The sequence below is a fragment of the Liolophura sinensis genome, chromosome 7, assembly GCF_032854445.1.
Source record: "Liolophura sinensis isolate JHLJ2023 chromosome 7, CUHK_Ljap_v2, whole genome shotgun sequence".
In the NCBI taxonomy this organism is placed as follows: Eukaryota; Metazoa; Mollusca; class Polyplacophora; order Chitonida; family Chitonidae; genus Liolophura; species Liolophura sinensis.
The window spans coordinates 48,348,873-48,373,823 of record NC_088301.1 but is presented as its reverse complement, the minus strand read 5'-3'; the positions used below and the strand labels follow the sequence as shown (position 1 = coordinate 48,373,823).

At 38.2% G+C, this 24,951-nt stretch overlaps 2 protein-coding genes across 2 annotated transcripts; both read right to left on the bottom strand.

The window, feature by feature from the left end:
* Window positions 1-3,033: 3,033 nt before the first annotated feature.
* Window positions 3,034-10,601, bottom strand: LOC135470980 (sulfoquinovosidase-like). The gene is made up of 10 exons (XM_064750028.1): window positions 10,461-10,601; window positions 8,599-8,745; window positions 7,985-8,173; window positions 7,539-7,734; window positions 6,865-7,202; window positions 6,243-6,384; window positions 5,499-5,717; window positions 4,947-5,162; window positions 3,995-4,237; window positions 3,034-3,551 (listed from the first exon to the last, which is right to left on the bottom strand). The coding sequence occupies exons 2-10, from the start codon at window positions 8,734-8,736 to the stop codon at window positions 3,034-3,036; spliced, it is 2,199 nt and encodes a 732-aa protein (XP_064606098.1). The 5' UTR covers window positions 8,737-8,745; window positions 10,461-10,601.
* Window positions 10,602-15,618: 5,017 nt separating this feature from the next.
* On the bottom strand, window positions 15,619-23,817 carry LOC135470129 (histone-lysine N-methyltransferase SUV39H2-like). The gene is made up of 6 exons (XM_064748890.1): window positions 23,516-23,817; window positions 22,418-22,497; window positions 19,435-20,295; window positions 19,015-19,167; window positions 18,265-18,394; window positions 15,619-17,226 (listed from the first exon to the last, which is right to left on the bottom strand). The coding sequence occupies exons 1-6, from the start codon at window positions 23,694-23,696 to the stop codon at window positions 16,910-16,912; spliced, it is 1,722 nt and encodes a 573-aa protein (XP_064604960.1). The 5' UTR covers window positions 23,697-23,817; the 3' UTR covers window positions 15,619-16,909.
* Between the last annotated feature and the right edge of the window lie 1,134 nt (window positions 23,818-24,951).

Sequence of the window (24,951 nt, the reverse complement as noted above, 5' to 3'; positions counted from 1 at the left end):
AATCAAATTTGTCTGCTCATTACCTGAAAGGAGAGCTGGCTTCTACCTTGGATAGTACAAGTTTGGCTGTTGTTGCTGTTGTCATGTATTCAGCAGTGTAGACAAGTGGTGTTACTCGTCCGCAATGAGAATTTACTGACAAAGGAAATAAAACAGTAGATTTAATAGTAACATGTATGACAATCCAGTGGCGAAATTGAGATTTTCTGAGAATGGTTAAAATAAAGTTTCTGAACAGATGTATGACTCACCTCTTTTCACAAAGTGGGTGCCAAGGAAACTCCAGCTAGGCAACATCAGACTACAGGTGGAGAGAACCCAGCACGTCTTGTGTACACAAGTAGTGTTAAGTCCTACGAAAGCTACTTTTCACATCAAAAACTTAATAGTTTTCCATACATCAGAATAGATATGTACCTAAGGCATTTTACAGAAATAACACATGCACAACATTTACAAACCACAAAGGCTGTAGGCTGTACCCACCGCAGTAATCATAGCTTATCTTTGGTATGACGTCTAATTTGTTGGTGAAGGGAGTATGCGTGGAGTCAGTACATACGTAATAGTCATGTTAATATTGCGTGTTCGTCTCTTTTGTTTACTTTCTCATCAATTCAGTTGATACTGGAGGAGAAGATATTATGACTTCAGTTTGTTATCTCCCATGTTTAGATCGATTTTCGGCCTACATGGTAGACGGCCGTAAGGGGCCCATATTACGGACTTCGTATGGTTGTTAACCTTATATTGACAGAACTGCTCATCAACATAAAATTTAAGATGGGCCTAAAATATGGTGTAATTTACGGTTTTTTGTATCAGTGTATAGTGCAAAACGACAGCCGGTGAACAATGGCAACCCGACAGCAATGTTCTCCTTATTAACATCTATTAAAATAAACAGGATATTCGCTTGTATAATAGAAGTTATTTCCTCATAGAATTAAATACTTCTTTGTTTTGAAAGAAATTTACATCAAACATTTGTTATCAACAGGCTAACTGATATAAAATAATTTGTATATATCTGCAAATTTGCACAGGTTATCAAACAACACAAGCCGGCACTAATTAAGATGTATGTGTATACTTTAACCTATCTTTTGTTAAATTATCGTCAACACTCTGATCCCATTTTGCAAAGATATAGGCTAACCAAGATGGAAGATTTAACCATCTCTAAAACTCATCTATTACATATGCAAATCGTGGACCATAATGGACGTTCTATATCAGTAATCGCAAGACCGATTTCCCCAAACCTTCAACACAAACCACCGATAAATAGACCAATAAAATATATAATTAAAAAATTAGGAACGAGTCAAGTAACTGAAGACAAGGAAAAGGCGATATTAAGGAATGTTCTAGGCACCTTCATTTAACCACTATCCAGTGGGGCGTCATGCTACAGTAGTTCTTAAGTTGTTGTTAATCAACATTATGTTGTGCTTTGATTGCAACTGTCCATATATCCAACGTGGCGATTTTACTCATTAGGCTGCATATATCCAGCTTCTGCTCCGAGATTCTGGACACCTATTTGTAGATAAAACGGGCTCCAGAAATGTTCAGTGAGTGGCAGAGACATACAAAACGAATGGTGTTCTTTCTATTAGTGTTATAACCTTCGTCTCGTTACCATGACAAATTCGAAGATGGGGTTTGCTACAATATGTTGCCTTTTTGTGTGAAGTTAAGAAAGGTACTGGTACGGTTTACAACTTTCTCTTGATGTTCATGGCAAAGTATTTACTAATAAGCTCTTGCTAAATTTCTCCAATTTAGAAATACTGTTGACCATGTTGTAAAACAACGTGCACAAGAGGGACTTGTTGCTGGAATACCTTAGCGGAAGAGGAATGTGGAAATTTGCCCTACAAAATTGGTGGACACAGTGCTCTACTTATTGTGAAATTTAATTTTGCTTTACACACAGCCTCGGAATATCGCAATCTGCGTCTGTTGAGAGTGTTTTCCGATTCATCTATAGATTGAAATGTGTAATATATACATAGGATGTGTCGAAAAGCAATAAAGGTGGACTGAGTTCTATAAGGATTAAAGGAAAAATGGTCAAAATGGAACAATTTGAATTGTAGAGCAATTTTAAACTTTACTTCAAAAACGAGGTACTTCAACTGTTTGTGAGAATTTGCTATTTTTGTGTTCTATTAGCCTTGAAGAGATCTGATGGGGAATATAATAGAACCACGGACGCGCAAAGATAACTGAGTAAGTGGATAGCGTCGGGCAGATCAGTTAGATATCAGTAAATGTCTAAAGCTATCTGACGAAATTATTTCAAGAATTACTATCAATATCAACATAGCTCGCTAAATCGGACTTTGAACCCCGAGAAAAAAATATAAGTATAAAAACTGTGAAATTATTAATGTGGTCTGTTATTTGCTTATGGTATGTACATAACGACTTATCAGGAATGGCAAAATGTAAATAATCGATTGCCGAATTGAAAAATACAAGCGATCTGTCGAACGTCAGGCTTTTAAAGCTGATATACATTATATACATATAAATTAAATTTCTTCATGCAATTGTGCCGAAGGAAAAACTTTTCTATTTCACTCGCATATTCCCTGCTGTACCTGGAATATTCTGATCTATGCAATCCTACCCCACCCCCCCCACTCTCTCGCGCTAATGCGTGTTGCAGAGCACAAATGCGAATGTGTACACCTGCATACTGTGACCCATAGCAATTTATGGATATTTCATTGTCAAATTGTGATCGGTGGGAGTGTTGCTCTTCATAGTAGTGCTACAAGGAAATCACAGAATCCACTGTAGATTTAATTAATATTCGTTATCGATAATTCACATGTTGACCTCACTCGAACGTATTTACTGCCGCCTTAGAATTGCTAAACCCTTAAACCCTCTCATGGCTGATTCTTAAAACATACTCAAATGCAAACGATGGAATCTTTAATATAAGCAAATCAATGGCTTGAAATACACATCGGAATACAGATTTATTATATTTGTAGCTGAATACAAAATAAAATGCTAATAGAAGACTATTGCGTTAAAGAACAAACATATTAGCATAAAAGGAATATATAATAGTTCGCTAACGCCAGCGCCTGTGGGAGGTGGGATTTTTACGGTAGAAATAAGTTTGAATGTGTCTTTCCAGGTTGATGATTTTCTGTAGAAAACTGGCGGCTGTCCAAGAGGGGCAGGGACAGAAACTTTCAAAGGACCCTTGAATTGTCGCTCAGACCACAAATGTATCCACTGGTCAGAAGGCAAAAACACTGTCCAATTATGAGCACCTTTTAAGTAGACTGGAGCCACCAAGAGATCTGGGCCTAGCAGGTATTGGTACTTGATTGTGTAAGACTGTGAATCGTTAGGATAATGAATGAACAGTGCTCTCTGCGCCGGAAGTCCCGTGGTCGACGTTTCCAGAACGACGCTCCGCGTATAGTTGGCCAACATTGTAAACATCTTGCTCAGTCGAGCAAACTGGTTTAACAGCAACGGAGACGAGTAGAACTGTGTGTTGAACGACGGCTGATTTCCTAAAAAAAATGTTAACAAAATGTATCATTATCTACACTAAACTGCAACGGAAACCGAAAATAGTTAAATGTCAGAACAATAATCATTCACATTGTCCGATAGTCTCATAGATGATGGTAAACTGGCCTAGTGTTCCCAGATGAAGTAACAACAATCAAGAAATTGATGCAAGATTACAAAGATGTGATCAGTATGGGCCACCATATTTTGTCTTGAATTAATGGTCTTTATCAGACTCCTTATAGCGCATGCGTTGCTCCCTACGTTTCCTTCACATTACTACCACCACTAGCAAATCTTTTACAGGAATTCTGAACAATGCCAAAGTCATTGGGTTCGCGGAGATGAGGCAGGAAGTGATGTTAGAAAACAAAAAATGCTAGAAGTTGATAAACAAAATGAACATATCTGGCAGAAACCTTGACGTGGACACCTTGTATACCTTCATGTGTTCGCATGGTAGGAGTAAATACGGCCATTTCTGCAGACCGCAAGAGAACTTCTTGAGAACGACGCAACCCTTTTTGTCCTTCGGTCGTATAGCCACCTATGTCAAAATGAGTTAGCCCCATTCCGGACATTCCCATTGACAGCGCAGCCGTGACGGTTGTCCCCACTCCATCTCCGTAACTGAAATCCACATTTTGGTCCCCGGCCCACATGGCAACCGTATAGTTTTGAGAGCCTTTGTTAAGGAGATAAACAATAGCCTGTAGCCAGGTGATAAAGCCGGTATATGTTTAAATGACTGAACTAACAGGTCTAATTAAAAAACGAAGCCTTTGACTAGATATGGAAAAGGTAATCACGTAAAGGGAACATGCATGCTAATAAATTTGTCCATTTCACGATGCAATATCATTTTGACATTTCTTTAACAGAAATTCAAACAACAAAATGACATATACGACTCATTTCTTCAACAGCAAAATACCACACAGGCTTATTTCTCGAACACTAAAACACCCTACATGATTCAGTTATCTAACATTACATGCGTTTCATTTTTCCAAACAAAAACACCACATCAAACAATTTCTACAACCCAAGAAAACATTTCTGCAAACCCACATGTTATAATAGACATATATTTAAAACACCCAAATGTTGGACATGGCATTTTTTTTCCAAAAACCAAAATGCCATACATGCAACTTTCGTCATCACTTACACCCCAAACACGACATGTTCCTACAACAAATTATATGAAATATTCATTTAAATGAGATACAGAAAATGTAAGCTTAACAGGCAAACAGTCTACCAAGGATATTCTTATTCTATATCGCCCTTTGTGAAGGGTTGTGTCACACAGAGGAAGAATGCAAAAGGATGGCATCAAGTAATTATTCACTTAAACATTTACCTGAGGCTGTTTACACAACAACAAATACCTGTATATCCCGATCTCATAAAGAAGAAGACATCTCCAAGCAAATCCATCTCCTCCACAGCCTCTCGATTAACTCTCGCCCAAAGAGCCGGAAACTCATTGTGCATCTCAAGGCCGGATTTCTGGTTGTAGAATAGAGCGTCTTCTGGGATGTACTCGCCAAAATCTGCCATCCATCCTCTTATACCCAGGCCTAGGATATTTTTCTTGATTATGTCTGTAACAAAGCGGAATTGCTAATATTCCGTTAATTGTTAATACTATACACTACGGCAGATATTCTTTTAAATTATTATATTTATTATGTAGGGGCTATATATGTTGGTGGCGAAACGATTAATAAACTGATATATATTGATAAAATCTGAAATATTCACTCTTCACTGTCTTAGACACGAAAATATTGCAATTTATGACACTATCATTAAAGACTACGAGTAAGAGTCTTTATTTCTTATCCAGACATGTAGACACTGACCCCTCCTCCCCCTTCGCCAAAAAAAACAAAACAAAACAAAACAAAAAAACAAAAAAGGAAAAAGACGAGGCATACCTTTATACCAAGAAAAAGCCTTGGGATTTGTCAAGTCAACAGTTCCACAAAGGAATTCCCCAAAATCAGCCTTAATCGTCTCGTTCCTGTTATTTTTCAGCATATACCCCTTCGAATCACCTTCTTTGAACAGTTCACCTTGTACGTTCAGGTTTGGATTGATGTACACTAAGACCTGTATCCCTTGGTTCCTTAACGTCACAATGGCCTCGTCCAGGCCTGTTTAAAACATAAAATAGATACCAATGTTTCCGTTTGATGTACTTGTATACTAATAAACAATGAATTCCGAGTAGACCTTTACTTATGATGACATTCCAGCATAAAAACATTAACCGTATATTATGGAAATACATCTTATCAATATTTAACGTCATACCCAACAACTGTTTACTTACATGTTGTCGAGGAAATCTCAGAGTATAAGCCACTTACTTTTGGCAAGTTACTGATAAAATATCGTATTTTTGCATGCTATATTGGTGGAGGACAAGTGTTTTTCAACGAACATGAGACGCTCACGCCAGCGCCGTTGATCACTTACTGCTATCAAGGACAAATGGCAGAGGGTAATGCCACACTCTGTGTGCATGGTCAGAACTGAACCCGAGCCACTCGTGTCCCGTTGTGGGACTTGTCCACGTTTCTACTGAGTCCCGGACCCACCAATATAAATTATATAATTACTTTCCACGACATAATAAGTCCCCTACTGATATGACTGGCGTCCGCTCAGGTTTATACCTGGATAAGCTGTTTTGTTCCATTTCCAGTTCCAAAAAAGGCGAGAACCAAATGATGTTTTGAGGGAGCCAGCCCAATCCTGTATCCACACCCCAGCCACACGCATTCCATGTTTCTGGCACTCCGTCACATTGTTCCGCATCTTCGGAGAGTGAGACAAAGCTTAAATCACGTTATCGCATTGAACAACATAAGACGCCTGTCTCAGACGACATGTTCAAGTACAAGTTTGAAGTTTCGTTTGTGCGATGATGGTTGGTTTTATGGGTGGAGGAATCAGAGTAGCCGGGGGTAAACCACCGACCTTTAACAAGTTACGTAAGAACTTCATTACGTGTTACACAGAAGATAAGTGGTAATGGAAGATTGTGGGAACACGGTCGAAGGCTTATTTTCATCAAGGCCCCAAGAAGAAATCTATAAATTCCCTGTACAACGACGGGACTGGCCCGCATTTCATAATGAGCGAGTCGGGTATCTTATTCATTGAGCAATAATCCATTCTAACCCCCACTAAGAATCTTGAGAACAACAAAATCAAACGTGACAACTATGCTGATTTCATGTACATTGCAATCATCAATGGGTTAGTCAGAATAGCTGAATAGTGAGATGGATTTACCACGTTCGTTCCTCCTTGAGTTGCAATGATCACACCAGTGTTCAGCCATTCTGGGAGCTGAGGTTGCCTACCAAACATATTTGACATTTTATTTATTATGTCAGGAAAATCGGTACCATAGTTGAATAGAATGCTTGCCGATTCTGCATATATTTGAATTTCGTGGAAGTCAACATGTGAAAAATCCATGACGGAATAAGCCTTGGTGTCAACGTGGCAGAGGTACTTCTTTGAACTGATGAATGTTGGTTGTGGGTAATAGGTGGTGTGATAGTCTCCCCCGGAATACAAAAGATCCGCAAAGAAGGTAACCAATTCACTCCTGTTTCTTCCAACACCTTAATTAAAACAAGAACAAACAGAATTTATTAGTATATTAATGGGCATATGATTATCGAATACCTCCATGGCGATAGTTAGTTGCTTTATTTTTAAACACATGCTCACTTATCACTTATATGAAGGCTATCGCTTTCATGTTTGAGGGAAATTGGGATTCATGGGTAAACGACCAATCTTTAGCAAGTTATTGACGAACTCTCACACGTCAGACGTACATATATGCATACCATATTTGATCTTCACACGTCGGCCGCTTAGTGGAGGAAATGTGCGGAAAAAAAGACTATGTGGTTTGGTATGGTGCACAGTTTGTACATGCACATGGCTCTAACCTTGCTCGCGGGTCCATATTGGGAAAACACGACCTTTCAAATCAAAGTAGGAATACTGCTCTCCGCCACCATACAGGTGTTCTTTGTCGTCCGACTTAAGCCTCACCCACATCCTGTTAACACTACCAAATGTCTGCTGGACACTTATGTCCACGCTGAGCTGAACTGCAGCGGTAGACTGAAGGGTAACCGTGGCCTGTTGAAAACAATGTTATGAGGAACAGCATAAATGCAAACCTGTAAACATGAAAAGTAAGTCAACTGGCAACAACTTGTGAACAATCTCTCGAATCCCTAAACCGGAAATCACCCCGTGCCATTCTAACTTCGACAAAAGCGTTATTTGGGTCGATGATATCAACGATATTAGCTTTTTGACTGAACGAGAAAGATGAATAATGCAAAGGTTTCAATTTATTTACTTTCTTATAACAAGATGATCGTACCTGAAAGGTGTTGTCATCACTGAAGAGTTCCAAGACGTCTGAATCATTGCTTTGCACGTGGGTGTAATTTGTTAATGCCACCCGTTCAGTGAGATAATCATTCATTTTGAAATTACCACGAAATTCTGATACCGATAATTCCCCACTGCCAAGGTACATAAAAGGCTGAGAGGTCGTGTGATGGATAACCTAATGGATAAACGTGAAACAAAATGAATAAATGGTTATCACGAATAAATTGCTAAAAGCTCCTAAATCCATAAAACTATGCGCCTGTACATAATGTTGGTTATGATCAGTTTAAGGCATATGTAATATAACTACTGACTCCAGAAGTGCGAGGTTCTAAGTAATACATGAACAAAGAATATAAAGGTATATATATATATATATATATATATATATATATATATATATATATATATATATATATATATATATATATATATATATATCTTTTATCAATTTGCAGATACAAGGATTAAGTCTCATGAAATAAGAAAGTCACAGGGAAATTTAATATTCATATCAGAGAAAAAATACGCACGACGGGCTCCCTATATCAGACCTGACGGGATTCAATTATTAACAGCCAATAAATTTAGGGCACTTACTATTATTGATGACAGCTTAACATAGAATCCCTCCTTTGTAGCAACGAGCTGATATTGTTGGCAAGAGACATGCAAGGGAGATAATTCCTGCAACACTATCACTGCGACGAACCACATAAAGGATATCGATATCTGCATTTTGATTTTCTGCAAACAGAGAAACACCAATAGAAAACACCTTGCAATTACGCTATCAATCGGCAATAAGCACACTTGCAAAAGACGTGTGTTTAAAAGGTAATGGATGTACGGGCTCAACGACTTTGAAGAAAAGAAGGTTCATGCAAAAACGACGGTTTTCTAGAAATGTATAAACCTGTCACAAAATATAACTTTAATGACCACAATCACCTTGAAAAAAAGTAGAGGTACCACAATTGAACAAGGTTCTTCCCAACCTGTACATGTGACATAAGCGTGGTAAATCTGACTAAAGATTCTAAGTGGAAGTGTTTACAAGACAACATGACCAACGACCTTGAAAAATATGTGACGGTAACTAAAACAATAATGTTCTTCTAAATGATTAGGTGAACATGTGGTGCAAATTTGGTGACAATTGCTTAAAGAGTCCCATGGGATGTCGGGTTTACAAGTTAGTTACAAGACATAACTTCAAATTTTTTAAAATCCCCACTGGCCAAGAAGAAATAGGTCTAGGTTAACGACAAACAATACAGTTCTTTTATAAGATTAGGTACACGTGTGGTACAAGTTTAACGAACATTCCTTACACTTAAAGGGACATCGTATTTACAATTCAGAAAATATAGCAAAAATGACCCAAATGGCGTTGAAGAAATCGACCAAGATCATCGAAAAGACATAGTTCCCTTCCCAACACCAAAGTTTACATGTAGTATAAGTTTGTTTAACCCTGATGCATGTATAAACGCTTATTTACAAATATATGGACCAATGGACAGTGACAATTTTGCAAGGGAAAGAAGCGTTGAAGGAAAGCTCATCGGTCTATGACAGAGAGGCCATGCGCATGAGTCCATTGTCTCTGACAGTGGAAACAGATCATGATTTGCATACTTTGGTCGTATCCAGAAATGTAGATAGAGGATGCAACCTAAAATCAATATCAATCGGCCAACGCCGTCTTCTGCTTGGCTCTTGCAAAGACATAATGGGATATATGTCCCATGTAAATTATAAGGCTGTACTACTGGGTTATTGTTAAATGCTTCAGAGACAGGCCTGTGTCATTGGATACATCCAGCTTGTCACATCAATACATTTATGGTAGGAGTGCTGTCCTACTTGAGACAAGTTTTAATTACATGTGATTCCTTCAATGGTTTCACCATTTATTTCCCTACACACAGCTGGGTGTGTGGATGCCGCGATAGTGTTCCATGAACGTACCTGGTATTTTACCTAGAAACGGACATACACGGACGCATCTCGGGCTTTTGCGGTTTTAAGTACATGCATAATGTTTGTAATATGCTTATACGCGTAACATTTGGGATTAAGCTTCATTATAATTATCTTATATTTAACAACACACCAAAAATTTATGATAGAAACTACACAAATATGGCCAGCCCCAAAACCTAGCTATTTAATCGTGTCTTACTGGACTAGTTTATTTATTTCTCCATTTATTTATTTGATTTGTCTTTAACAGCGTACTTAAAGACTTTTCACTTATATGCATGGCGGCGGTCAGTAATGTCGCGTGTTGGGAACCTAGGTGACGCTGCTCACCTTTCGCCAGGTATAAAAGGTATGAACTACTCTTGCTCAAATCCACGTGTAACTGATAGGTAGGCCTACCTGGCGCAAATTCTCTTAGGCAGCTTTGCTCAGGTGTACTGATCAATCTCGGCCTTTATACAAAATCTTCTTACCTGTATATTTTACCTGTCGTCGTCTCCCCAACCAGGTTTTTGAGTCCACGCGTCCCATGCAAGATATCTAGCCTTCCTTGACCTGGACTACAATTGTATTCACAATCACACGATGTTGACTATACACTGTCAAGAACTGATTATACCATTGATGGTCATGATGTCAAATGAAGGTTCTGTAAAATATATGGAGAAATTTAAATAAACACCATATATTTAAATGAAAGTTAAATGAACACCGTATAAAATTGCCGAGAGATAGGCTACTACATGGGGATTTTTAATGAAACTAGCGGTCACAGTCATTGCATGACCTCTGTGCCGACATAGTAACCCAGAAAACAATTGGAAGTGCCTCATCGCTGTAGCTTGGTCTAGGGTATATATATATATATATATATACAGTTCACTTATGTCACGAGAGAACTCATGTACCCGTCTAGACGGGATTATTACATTCCCGCTTTTATTCGTATAGAGTATATAAATATATATATATATATATATATTTATATATATTCGCAAACAAACTTAATTAAAATATTGGCTTATTTACTGCGCGACCTTTGCCTTTTTTCTGTGACGCTATCGAGGTATCAAAGTTTACAACAGAGATAAAGAGCCTCGTTACGATAGTTCGGCAAAGTACAATGAGTGAGCAGTAGACAACCAGTTATATTTATCAGTTCCGATAATGCAAAAGCCACCCACTACTCCTGTTTAATGAGTGTTGTACCTGTGTTTTTGCAGTTGATCGTACAGAGAGAGTAGTAAAGGGTCACCCACTGATGAGTTTGTCTATCCTGGAGCCCATCGAGCCTCGCTCTACTTGTTGCGTAGAGCCTGGCTCACCTCCCGAATGTTGGCGGATAAGAAAATTTCACTTACTTTTAGAACTTGAGCCCGTTCTAATATTTGATATACATTGAATCAGCTAATCAGTCGGGATTTAGAGATGTCATAATCATTTCAATACTCCGACCCATAAAACTTTCGAAGAGAAATGAAACAAATTCGTACGCCATTTTCCAAAACGACGGCATTATTGTTAGATGATTATTGTTAAGCGATGTAAATTTTGATCTCTGTAAAGTCCAAATGATTTGAGAACTGACGACTGGCTCGAGCTGCTAACGTAAGGGAAACTTTCCTGCTAGACGACACTGATCTAGTGACTGGGAGGTCCATGAGCAGGGGTGTGCGTACAGAATAGTGATTGGATGGGCTAGCCTTGTCCGCTAGCTACTTTCAGTGAATATAACGTGATGCGCTAAATGAGTGTGAAAGTTTTCGAATTGCAATACTCTACCCTGCTCATTCTTCGTACTACCACTTTTCTGATAGATTACCTATTTATTCGGGTAAGCGGCACATATGTTGTAGCATAATACATTCATTGAGCTGACGAGTAATTTGGATGTCCAAGGTGATTAGCGTGCCAGCGCGGATAAGTGACATAGGAGCCTCTCACAAATGCGGTCGCTGTGAGTTCAAGTCCAGTTTATGTTGGCTTCCTCTCCCGCCGTACGTGGGAAGGTCTTGCATCAACCTGTTGATGGTCTCCCCGGCTCGGCCCAATCACACAAATCAAAGGAATAAAACGTGAGTCTTCAGGTCTAATAGATATATACTGACCGCAGGACAATCCTGAGAGAATGCCCCGAGACCTGACACCCATGTTCGCACCTATGCTGACAATGAAAGGATCTGTTCAGCTGGCATCTATCGACAAAGTATCGCCAATTCTACATAAAGATGTTTTAGACAGATGCACCCGAACATGTGCATGTTAATAAACTTTTATGGTAATAAAGAACAGTCAGACCAAATGTTGGCCTGTAATTAAGATTTATTTATTTGTTTGGCTGGGGGTTTACTCCGTACAGTCAAGAATATTTCATTTACACGACAGCGGCCAGCATTATGGTGGGAGGGAAGTGGACAGAGCCTGGGGGAGACCCACCATCATCGGCAGGTAGCTGGCACACCTTCCCACGTTCGACCGGAGAGGAAGCGAGCATGGACTTACAGCGACCGCATTTGCAGATGGTCTCCTGGGTCATTGCACTGCACATTACTGTAATTAGGAGTGTTGCTCTGTAACCATGTCGAAACTGAAAGATGAGTTCCCTACCAGTAATAGATTAGACTATATGCTCTACGTCTGTCAGTCCGTTAGTGAGAAGTCAGTTTTCTGGATTTTTTTTTTTCGTCGGGGGTGGCGCTAGCGTGCTGGGGCTTCCTAGCTAAAAGCCGCACTCGCCTGTTACTGATTTAACGAAAGACTTCTTTCTTACTGAACCAAACTGCTGGTGTAGCCAAAAGCCATGTAACCGTAAAGAAATGGCATCCCGATGTGACCTACGTATTGACCCAGTATTGGTGGAAGGCTATCTCACTAGCATAATCAATATCTTGTTGTCGATATGAACAGTGCGACTGCAGGAATCAAGAAATTCCGAATCACGTAGTACTACCGTGCATTAAAACATTACCAACGTGTCCATCATGTCTTACATTTACCTATCCTGACATGAGAATGGCTCACATACATTTTGTCATCCACAAAAGGAATAAACTCGTGCATGGCCAAGGTCACCCTCCACCCCACCCAAAATTTATGCTCACTAAGGTGGTAATCATGTATACTTAACAGTAAAGTATCATGAAACATGCAATGCATGCACGTAGATGAAAATAACAAAATTTGGTACCGGTAGCACCAAAGGGCTTGCCGGTAGGAGAACCTCATCTCAATACACAACGTACTTTTCAAATACTACCAGCACATTTATCATTTATGTTAATGTTGAATAACACAGAAGGGCAACGGACCGTGATATATGGGTTGAAAGCAATTGTGTTTCAATGGCTTGGACACGTGGGGTGTGGATTCAAACCCAGTCACAGATAGGGATTTTATAGATTATTCCAATTATTAGTGCTTGTGGGGCCTTGGTGACAATAAGTGGTCGAAGACGCTCGTGTGTCCATTTGCCCTGAAGTTTATTGAAGACTACTAGCTTTCGACCAACATGAAGCGCACCTCTGCATCACACGTGGGAAAGTTTATCAGTAACTTGCCAAAGGTTGACGATTTACCGGGCACTCCGGTTTCCTCCATCCCAAAAAACTGACATGCATCAGGCAATCACCCCAAAATACGATTGTGGGGATAACCCACCCAACCCTTCACTAAAAGGTCCTACACTGAAAAATGTAAGCCTACTGGTCTTTTGATGGAATTTCATGAATGTCACAAATTTTGCTTTTTACGTATACAGGGCCTCAGATATAGACAATCCCCTTGGGGTTTTGTAGTTTAGATGTATTCAAAACTTTGGTGTAATACATGAAATCTGAATAAAGTTGTACATAGATTACACATTAGTCAATTAAGTCATTTCTTTTTCAACTGGCTGAAATTAGCAGGCATGCAAGACTTCCTCGGAGGAATATCGTGGTGGCTTCGTGCATTACATGTGCACGTATATAAAAATCTTAGCCTAGTATATGTACCTGTGCATATTCTACTTTTTGAAACGCATGAACTACCCGTAACATATTCATGTTCCTTAACATTGATTCTTAACATTCCGTAAGGCATCACCGATCGAATGTCTCCCTTTTGTCATTATGCTTTATATGTCTGAGATATCACCCTTAACATTTGAAAGTCGTGAACACTAAGCGTTCTATATTGAATCTGGGTTCAAATTTATTGCCGCCGATTTATAAGTGAAATATTCTTCAGTACAGCGCAAAACACCGATCAATAAAATTTATTAGTCAAGGTATACTATAATAATACGCATTATTGAAAATACTTTCTCTTAAATGCTCCCTTCTCTAAATGTTAGAAACTCTCATTTCAGGATTAGAATATGGTAAAATTAAACCTTGTACTTGCATTACCTGTTGCGTGATGCAGTAATCAAAGGTGAGCCAAGGAGGTCCCTCACAAAGGTGTGCAGATAGCATACTTGTAATTTGTACAGCAGCTAGCAAGCAGCAAGGAGGTTGACAGTGGCATTTTTAATTAGTTTTTTTGTACATATATAGCCAGTTTTTTGCATATACAAGAAAATAAAGGAAGACCTGAAAAATAAAATAAAATATAGGATTTCTGATTCCTGTATGTAGTTAGATGTAGTTGTAGTCTCGCTATACTGGAATCTGCTTTTAGTATGCACTTGCAATTATATCTCCATTTTTTGAACGTCATTTGACCGGAAAACCCCGTTGCCGTGAAACTGACCATAGGTCAACAGGTACATGAATTACCTTTTTAATTTTAGTAAAATTTGGCCTCGTGGGATAGTTTTGGGACAAGACGTGTTTAAAATCGTATGTTCAGTTACATCATCTTCATCAGTGACAATGCCTAGCTAGAAAACATAATTTCACCAACTCAACAAAATGCCACTAAGTAAGCAGTAGTTAATAAAGTTTGCCGTGTTATTTTTATAACGACTGCGACTGGCGGTTACAGTTTTCTAGATTTCGACCCTTTCGTCCATTTTCAACAAAATTATCAGATTTTCTTTTTTTTTTTTTTTTGTTTTATTTGGTCTGGACATTATTATTTATTATTATATTTATTATGACGCCGTAATCTAGTACGATAAAACGTCTAGATTCGCAATGTGCGTTCTACTCAAGAGTACCGGTATATCACAGCGCGGTACAAGTTGCAAAAAACAAAATCCGAGCCAACTACCGCACCTAGTTTTCTACCAACCTTCTGGGCCGTGTTGTTCGACACTGAGGTAGATAACACTGGCATTAATTCACAATATATTCAAAATTTTAGCGAAACTCCACAAGAAACACAGCTGTCCAAAGCAGAACTATAACATCTGCAGATTTAGCCAAAATTTAATATAATGTTAAACAATTCTTCTTTTGGCTTAAGACAAAATATGGTATTAATTCATCAGACAATTCTGAAAACAGACGGCTATGATTTAATGCATGCGCGTGCATGAAATATCAGGTTGCTGATACGGTTTCGGAGAAACCTGGACACAATATATACTTTAAGTTTCTAAGGTTACACAGGAAGAAATAAAGCAAGTATTTGACACGACAAATTTATTCAACTTTATATTTAAAGAGTGCAAAAATATTGTCAAATGAACAAACAATACAACCCTTGTTTTGTAAATAATTCCTGATCAATTTGGCAGTATCAATTGGCATACCACCCATCATATATGCAGGCACTTTGTTAATTTAAAGCAAATGTCCCTCATTTCAATGTCTTAAGAAAATCATGCAGCACAATCATGATTAAATTATAACAATATAATCATGAAACCATCTAGTACATTTGGTAAAATACAGCCAAGACACATTTAGCTGCAGCTTAACTCAGTTAGGGAGTAAAGATGATTTAGCACTCATTTAAAGTGGAAGTATAAAGAAATCTGCATTTAATTCCGAAGGGACCCTTATTAAGGCAGTACCGTTACATACACTAAAATCACAAATGAAATATGGATCCCACATAAGTATGAATTACCTATGAAGGGCCTTCAAATTTGTAATGGATGGATAACCCTGTGAAGTCTGAACATCATGAAGAAAGGAAAATTTTAAAACATATATTCTTCAACTGCCAGCCAAATTCTTTTTCTTGAGCTCTAAGTACCTAAAATAAAATGGCTCACGTATTTCCACAAACTGATGTTTAATTTTATTTAACTATTTGATTGGTATTTTACCGGGTACTCAAGAATATTTCTCCAATAGGTACTCCTATTAATGCAGTACTTTTATAAACACTTACATGTAAATCACAACGGAAATTCGACCCCCATTCACATAATTATTAATGACGCTGGAAAGATGCACTCAAATTTGTAACGAATAGATAACCTTGTGTTGCAAGAAAGCAAAATCTTAAAACACGTCCTAAAACTGCCAGCCACATACTTTTTATTGGGTTCTGTGTTATCGTACTGCCTACAGGCCACCTAAAAACACAAACGTAACAAATCACCTAACAAATCTGCATGTGAAACCAGAGTATCGAAATTATTTTTAGATAATTTCATGACCTTAAGTAATACCAAATACATTAACTAACACAGAATTTAAAAATAAATTCTGTGGATTTCAAGAACTAGAATACTTTAACAAGAAAGATTAAAGCATGCAATAACTTATTAAACATGCTTGGAGAATAAATGTACATAGTCAAGATCTGTCATACTACCGAAAATATTAGTCATAGAAAATACTAGTCACATCAAGACTTCGTTCTCACATGTCCTGGTGGAAAGATCTACATGTCATTACCTAAACCAGTTCCCAAGTACATGTACAATTACAAAGAAAATGCAGAAGTAAGAAAACTGTAATAAAACAGGAAATGTAAAATGCAGAGCTTGGGCATGTATCACATGCAGTCTGGATGGCAAAGCTGAAACAGATGTAAAGTTTACTTAGAATAAGTACTGTCTACAGTTTTTGGAACCACACTGGCAGATGATACGATACTGTGACATAGACAATGAATTCCCACTATCTGAAGATAAACCTGACACGGAATCGTCCAAATTTTTCTGCATAGGTAAAGCTGCTGGTATATCAGATATGTCCATCTCAGAAGGGCTACCGTTGACAACTGTGTGTTGAACAGGGGACAAGGAAAGGCGCCTGGAAAAACTCACATTAGGAGACCCTGATTCTGCTTCAGACGAGTCAACAATGTCAGAGTATGCCGACAATTTATTGTTGCGACTTTGTTGTGTTGTGTCACCTGTGTAAATTTAAAGGATAAAGCTTAGTATCACCTTAGATTTGGGAGTAAGCCTACAAAAGAACATCTCGTTCGTGCCATTATGGTTTATATGAATGGACATGTATAACTTCTGGTCAATACATGCAGTACTGTTCCAGATACCATCCGTAACATTTACTTTAACAGTGAGTCCTTTACACAATACACTGCCGTAAATTTTGTGATTTCCTGCATTTAATATGCACAAAGCGAATCAACGATGAAACACCCACTCATGTTATTGTTCTCTACTTGTGTGCAAAATCTGAACTCAACACAAGCAGTACTTGTACTAAAAAGATACCATCCTTTTAGCATTTTGTTTTACATTGCTATTCCTGTCACAGGATGCCAATGCCAACAATCAGCTTATAAGCTATGTCTATACTTTGAACAGGGCAGCTAAAAAAGCTGACAAAAACTTTTTCCACATCTATGTGTTAAAACAAAGCCAGATATATCTTCCGAAATTCCAGCTTAAGCTCTAAGGATTCAGAAATTTCACATAGCTCTAAGTAGCTTAAATAAAATGGTACATGTATATCTACAAACTGTTTTTTGATTTTATTTATTTATTTACTGATGTTTGATGTTATATCTTGTGCTCAAAGAATATTTCACTTACATGACAGTGGCCAGCATTATGGTGGGAGGAAACCGGGCTCCACCCACAGCCATCCGCAGCTTGCTGGAAAACCTACCCAGGTACAGCTGGAGAGGAAGCCAGCATGAACTGGACATGAACTCAAAGCAACTGCACTGTTGACAGGCATTTGGGTCATTTCATTGCATTGCATGGCATGTTAACCACCAGGTCATGGAGGCCCCTCATGTTTTAGCTTACCACTGCATGTACATATTTCCATTTAGGTCAAGCTACACTAATGTTCAATGTGCCACACTTGTTCAATTCATGGTATAAAACTTTCTAGTACATGTATTACCATATAACAGGAAACATTTAACAATAATTCTAAGCATGTAAATCAAAGAATAGCTTAATAATAGTATTTGTACCTGTCATCATGTAATCAAACGTCAGTTCCTCTCCTTTGTCGATGTCTCGAGCAGAAAAAAGCGCTATGCGCGGCAGTCGAGGATCTAAAGTATTTATCCATACTCCATACACAACCAAGTTTGGGTCACACTGTAAAACATCATACATATTTTTATACAATTTTCCTTTTCTTTTCAGCATGTAGTAGTAGGTGGGAAATGGTTCTTGGATAAGCAGATTTTCAGATGTATATTATACATTTGCTCATATATACAAAATTCCAAAAGTACACATAACCTCAACCAATTCATATGAGGAAGGATGTTGAATGGAATGAAAAAACAGAATGAATGTTTGTGGTTTAATGTTGTATGTAACAATTTTTCGGTGATATAAAGATGAGGAGTCTATAGGTGTGTGTACATATACTGCAGCCTCTTGTGGCAGGGTGAGTCCATGCTGCCGCCACTGAAGTATCTTGCTGGAATGGACACTTTCACTCACAAACGACAAAAAAAATGAAAGACAGCATGTACATCATGGTTTGATGTATTTTATTTAGCAGTATTTAATTGCCGTTTTATGCCAAACTCAAGAATATTTCACTTATATAGCAGCCAGCATTGTGACACGAGGAAAAAACCCACGACCATCCGCAGAGTGCAGGCAGACCTTCTCACACTCCCAATATGGTTTGTAAATCTGTTACACGTGTGTGCAAAGAATACCATTGTCTGTATTACCTCCTAACGGTTTACAATTAAACTCACCGAATGGTTAACAAAGTGAGATATGTTCCCACAGAATCCAGCATCGACAGTGAATGGACAATCTCCATCATTGTAGTCTAAGTCAAAAAGGTAAGTTCTACCTTCAGCATCATAGATCTTCCCGCGGCGCTCCGCTTCCTCACTGGTTATCACCTGTAAAGGAATCGGGGAAATATTTAAAGAAAATAGCTTTCCATTTAAAAATTCCGGTCATAAAGAATGTTTTCGAAATTTTAGGTCATTTACCACACAGAAGAGGTCATATTTGTTATGAATGGGAGTGAGAGCAAAGTAAACTGGCACTTATGAAATTTTGAATTGCATCATGAGACAACTGCAGTACTGCAGATAGGTTTTGTATAGGTAGGTTAAATTTTTAGCAGATACACTGTTACAAACGGAATCAGATTATTAATTTACCTCTCCAACATATTCCATCACAAACGTCCCTTTCTTCATCTTCTGCAAGGTCTTCACGCCCCAACCTCTGCCATTATTGGTACGGAAGATGCTCACTTTACACTTGCGGCCCTGCTGGACCACTCTGTTGGCACAATTATCATCACATTTACACCGCTTGTTACACTCATAGATTGGAGTACCTTGTGGAACCATCACTCGTTTACATCTATAGTATGCAAATTCAGCCCCGCTGTTATGTGGACAGCAAGGGCCTTTCTTGTTACAGGTGCCACAGTCGCAGCCCATTATTGGGTCCTGAGGTATATGAATGCCTTCCCCTGCACGATAATCATTGATGTATTCGAAATTGTCAGGAGGACCTTCCAGATCTACGTCATTCTCCACTACTATGGGAGAAGGATCTGTACAAATAGAATTTAAATGCGCTTCCCATTCCCACAGAGCTTTCTTCATTTCTGCCTTTTTTTCCTTATAGTTCTTTGTCTTCTTGCTCTTATAGTTTGGTGCTGGCTTGAAGCGAAGTTTTCGTGTATGTTTTGACCTAGATCCCAGTGCTAACAAACCTTTCACCTTTTTGGGGCTTGATGCAGACAAGAGCTCTAGTGGGGTCAACTTCTCATGCATTCCATTCTTATTTATTTTCTCCCACAGCTCATTTAACTGCATGTTCCGAAAAGATTTCTTCGACTCTGGGTATGCAACAGCAGCTCGTTTTAGTGTCCCATTTTTCTTCATTTTTGCACTGTTCAACCTTTGAAACTCATCCAGAAGGCCTTCACAGTTCAGGTTATCATTTGGTTCCCATGAGTTGTATGCTCGACTCCAACCTTTCCACTTAATGAGGTAATAATCTTTGCCCTTTAAAACAAAATAGTTACATATAGATGATACATCAGATCTTGTATAATAATATCTTGTGCAAAGTTAACCATTATCTAATAAAGACAATATAATAAAGCTTAGGAATAAGCTGCAGAACAAGGATAATGTCCTGCACTCAGCAGTATTTCCACAGGGGTCAAGTGTGGGGTAAACCTTCTTCAAGATGTGGGTTAAATCACTAAGATTTAGTAATAATGTCACAGGCTTGATAACACATTCAGGTATGCCACCCAAAAAAGATGCATAAAAAATCTCACTAATTGCTTGGCATAACCAGATTTACAGGCATGTACATAATTAAGTTCTAACAAGATGAATAAGGTGCAGACTGCGCATCTCATATTTGGGCCACATTTAATTCTGCTTGCCTTAATAAAAATGTGTAGAAAAAACTACAGTTAAAAATAGAATCACTGAGGTTTAGGTTATAATGGTGAAAGAGCTAAAAGTTCATGACCAATTCATCATATAATGCCTAGAAGTCAAAGGTGTACGAAACATTATTACCCCTGAGAGTAGTTTCTACGCTATTTGATAGGTCGATAACCCTTTGTTTAGAGCTCGTCAGGTGTCTTACTCACCTGATGCAGCAAAACCTTGACACAGTAATTTCCATGGGAACTGGCAAATTTTGACGTACAGGTATATTTCATTTCAGTGTTACAGATAAGGGGCGTACGGCTGTAAATACGCTTAAAAATTAGATGATACGCTTCTAAAATTAAAACAGTAGATTTGTGTAAAGTTTCCGAAACCCAGTGTACATGCAAGATTTAAAGCAGACAGTCCTGTCCCAATCAAGAGATTGCCTACCGTGATATTTGTCTCTGTGACATTATCGAGTGTTTTCCATGAAGATGATATAGCAAAGGGTTAAAAATGGTCTTTTTGGTTACTATACTGCAACTTCTGCTTCTATATTGCGCAGAATCATCCTTACCGTTCCCAAATCTCTGATTTGAATTCCACACGAATCGTCCAGTTCCTGACACATACATGTATCTATGATATACTGCCAATAATTAAAGCACAAAATAACAAAGTCTTGTCTGCTGATATAGGCCCAAAATTTGGATTTAACCTCGATCAAAGACTGTTTTATCATCTTTTGATCCAATAATGGCAGTTGTTAACAAGTTTGTATGGGCCAAGAAATGTTTATGCAGGTAAAAAACAATTTACCTGGTATCAAAGCACAAGGAATGAAAAGTACAGAATAAAATTGTCAGTGAGTGAGTTACTGACATGAACCCCACAAAGGTTGATGCAAAATAAATGTATTAACTTCATTCAAATTCATTCCTCTTGCAGAAGAGCTGAAATAATTACTTTATTCTAGAATGTTTTTGGGCAATTTAAATGTAGCCCTACATCTACTTGTATACGGCTAGTCCTATATAACTACAGAGGAAAGAATCTCTTTACTTGTCGGCCTATGTATACATATATGCACATGTAGGCCTAGGGACCTATATCTTTTCTTCACCCCCTTTCACTTGATCAACTTCACACTTTGCAGGTGTATTACTGGTGACCCAAAACAGTGAAGTGTTGGGTAAAAAAATGTGTCCTGCGGCATCGCATACTTGGAAAGTCACAAGTAACGTATTCCAACTCTTTCGAAGTCGGGAGGACAGTTCTCCATCTGACAAAAACATTATCTGAAGAACTGAATGTGGCTGTGACATCTAAAAAATAAACACAGAGTGAAGTATCACTTCTTCTTGCCTTGGGTCAGCCTGCTTTGCCAGCCAGCCTTGTCAGCTAGCCATGCTAGCCTCTGCCAGCGACATCTTCCACCTCCTGAGTCTACGCCTTTATCTCGCCAGTCCCTTGATCTACCCTGCCTTCGTAACAAATTCTGATGAAAGTTTAGACAACACTCTTTCTCCTGGCTTTGAAGCACTGACGTGGTTTGTGTGAAAATTGATAGTGATCTTCCTTTCCCCGCTCAACCAACCACGATGACTAATACTATGTACATGGTCAAGTATGTTACCTTGGCTTATAACTTCATTAATTTTCTACAGAAAAAAAGTTGTTTTGGCAACAAATGCTACTATTAGTTGCTGTAAAATATTTGAATGACTAAACTTACATCTTCACAGCAGTGATCAACTATCTGTTCAACTTCATAATCTTCATTTTCATCCCAATTCAATTGGCCCTTTTCAACCACTGAAATGTAGAATTCCATGTAAACTGATGAGTCATGCTATATTCTATTCAGGTTATATTTTCATCATTGCCATCAAGATGAGATATATTTGTCAAATAGATCATGCAATAAACTTACAATTTATAACTGAAGTCAGTCCAATACAGAAACGTAGCCACATATATATAATGGAAGCCTTATTTATGAAATGTTTCATGATATTACGTGCCATAAATTTTAATTGCGAAATAACTTGGAATAAATTTTAGTAACTCTGAAAACAAGCATCACAGTTGCGAGAGTTACAGTGAGAAACAGCCACAAATGTGTCGGTAAGGATGGTAAGGGATATTTACTGCTGTTCACACTGGCATAAAGTCTTCCCTAGTATAAATTGGTGTCAACCATGTGGTCTCTAAGTAACCAACCTGTTGTGAGACTCGCTGAATTAAAATGGTCAATGGTAATCACATCTGTTTAGGAAAAATAGTCACATTTTCCGAGCCTATACCATAGCATTTAGCGAGTTTTCAAAAAGACAGTTGTACTAGGGTAAACCCTAAAAATGTACTTTTTAAAAAATTTGTCTTATAACCATGGCCTCATTTTGGTTAGGCCAACATAAGATTAGGTTAGTTAAATTGTGATAAATGTTCCTTACAGTCTATTCGACACATTTGGGGCCGTTTCTCTCTGTAACTCTCGCAACTTTGCTGCTCGCTTTCAGAGTACATTCCACAACCACATAAATTGTAATTATATCAGGTGGCATAGGCGTAGGATTAAGGTATTCAAATTTTTATTTCAGGAGATTTACATTAGGTGAATTGACATTGCAAAACTGGTCAAAAAGAATCTTATTTTATCCCAAAAGGTTATAATATAATGCCGTACACACACGTTCGCTTGACTACTACAACTTTAGGAAACGATGAAGTCTGGCACATTTATTTTAATATTCGATACCGGGTCGACACTGTCAATAAAAATCAAACTACTGTCATGCAAATATCTAGAGCATAATTTTAAATAACTTACGCTTAGATATCAGTTTCTGGGCTAATATGGGACCAACTTGTTTAAGGGTTTGGTATAACAAGAACTCATTTGTTTCGGCCGAGAACTGAAGTTGTTGTTGTTCACATTTTCTTTGCAACCCAACGATGTCCGAGAGACAAGCGACTTGTACGTCATATTCATAAATTCCTTTATCCTCCATGGTAACAAACAATTAATTAAACATTTGTCATAAGGGTAAAGGTCACTGTAGTACTAGTTAAAATTAGTTACGACTTCATTTAACAGATAAAACATATCACGGAGCAACTTCTGCATTTCAACTTGGCCTATATAAAGAGCGGAAGCCCGCTACTGCGGGCGCGACTCGTAATTTTCCCGGCCTACAATCTGATTGGCTTATTACAAATCACGTGACTGATTGAAAGTGGGCGGTTGTTTTTAAAGGGAGATAAATGTTTTGAAGGCAAAACAAAGGGGAAAAAACCCGAAATTTTGTAAATCCCCCCTTACCGTGTAAATTATACTTCAGTGGCACCATCGTATTAATTCTGATATGTTGTTACAGGAATCACAGACATATTAACCATCTGCCTTTAATGCGAAGCGATGTATCGTGTGAAAAAGACAAATATCTCAAAATGCACACCAAGTGTTCATTCCGTATTTTACCTACAAGACTGAAGCCAAATTGACGGCCATGAATTGATACACCGGTAGTTACGTGATAACATAGGCCTATGTACATGTAGAATAATTCTGTTTGTGCGTGTTCTCAAGGTATTTGCCGTTTGTTGCATAAATAGCTGCTTGTAGATTTCTTTTTATCTTGTGCAGCTGGTTGAAAAAAGCCGAACAATTAAGCTAAGCACACTTAATTTTTGCAATATTCTTTTAAATATTCTTAACTAGCCACTTTGATGTGACAAACCGCTCACCCCACCCCAAACCAACACCATAATTTGTCTAGGGCCCCCTACGTAGGCCTATACGTACTGTATGCACCAACAATTAAAAGGTGACTTGTAATTTTAACAAAATGCGTACCGGTAGGGCCTACATATTTAATCACCAAGACAATACATTTTTCCACTTTTCATCTATTGCAAAGTTGCTAATTTTTCCTATATTTGCAAAACGGTATTTTAATTGCGGTATGAACTAACTCTGCTACTGTTATACTTTGACTTTGGACCAGTGCATTTGCCGTGGAATTCGGTTAATGTCTTAAATTTATATCTGTATTAATTAGCGTAATTTTTTATACAATGTTTTGTGTGGCCACTATATGAATATAGGAAGCAGTGCTCCCCCATTCCAACTCCACCCTCATGGGTACAACCTTGTCTAGGAATTAAGCTGTCACAAAATACACCTCTCCAGGTCACGAGTCGGTAATTATAATACCTTGTACCAGTAATCCTCTCAGCAATACCCCACTGATAGGCGCTAGGTCT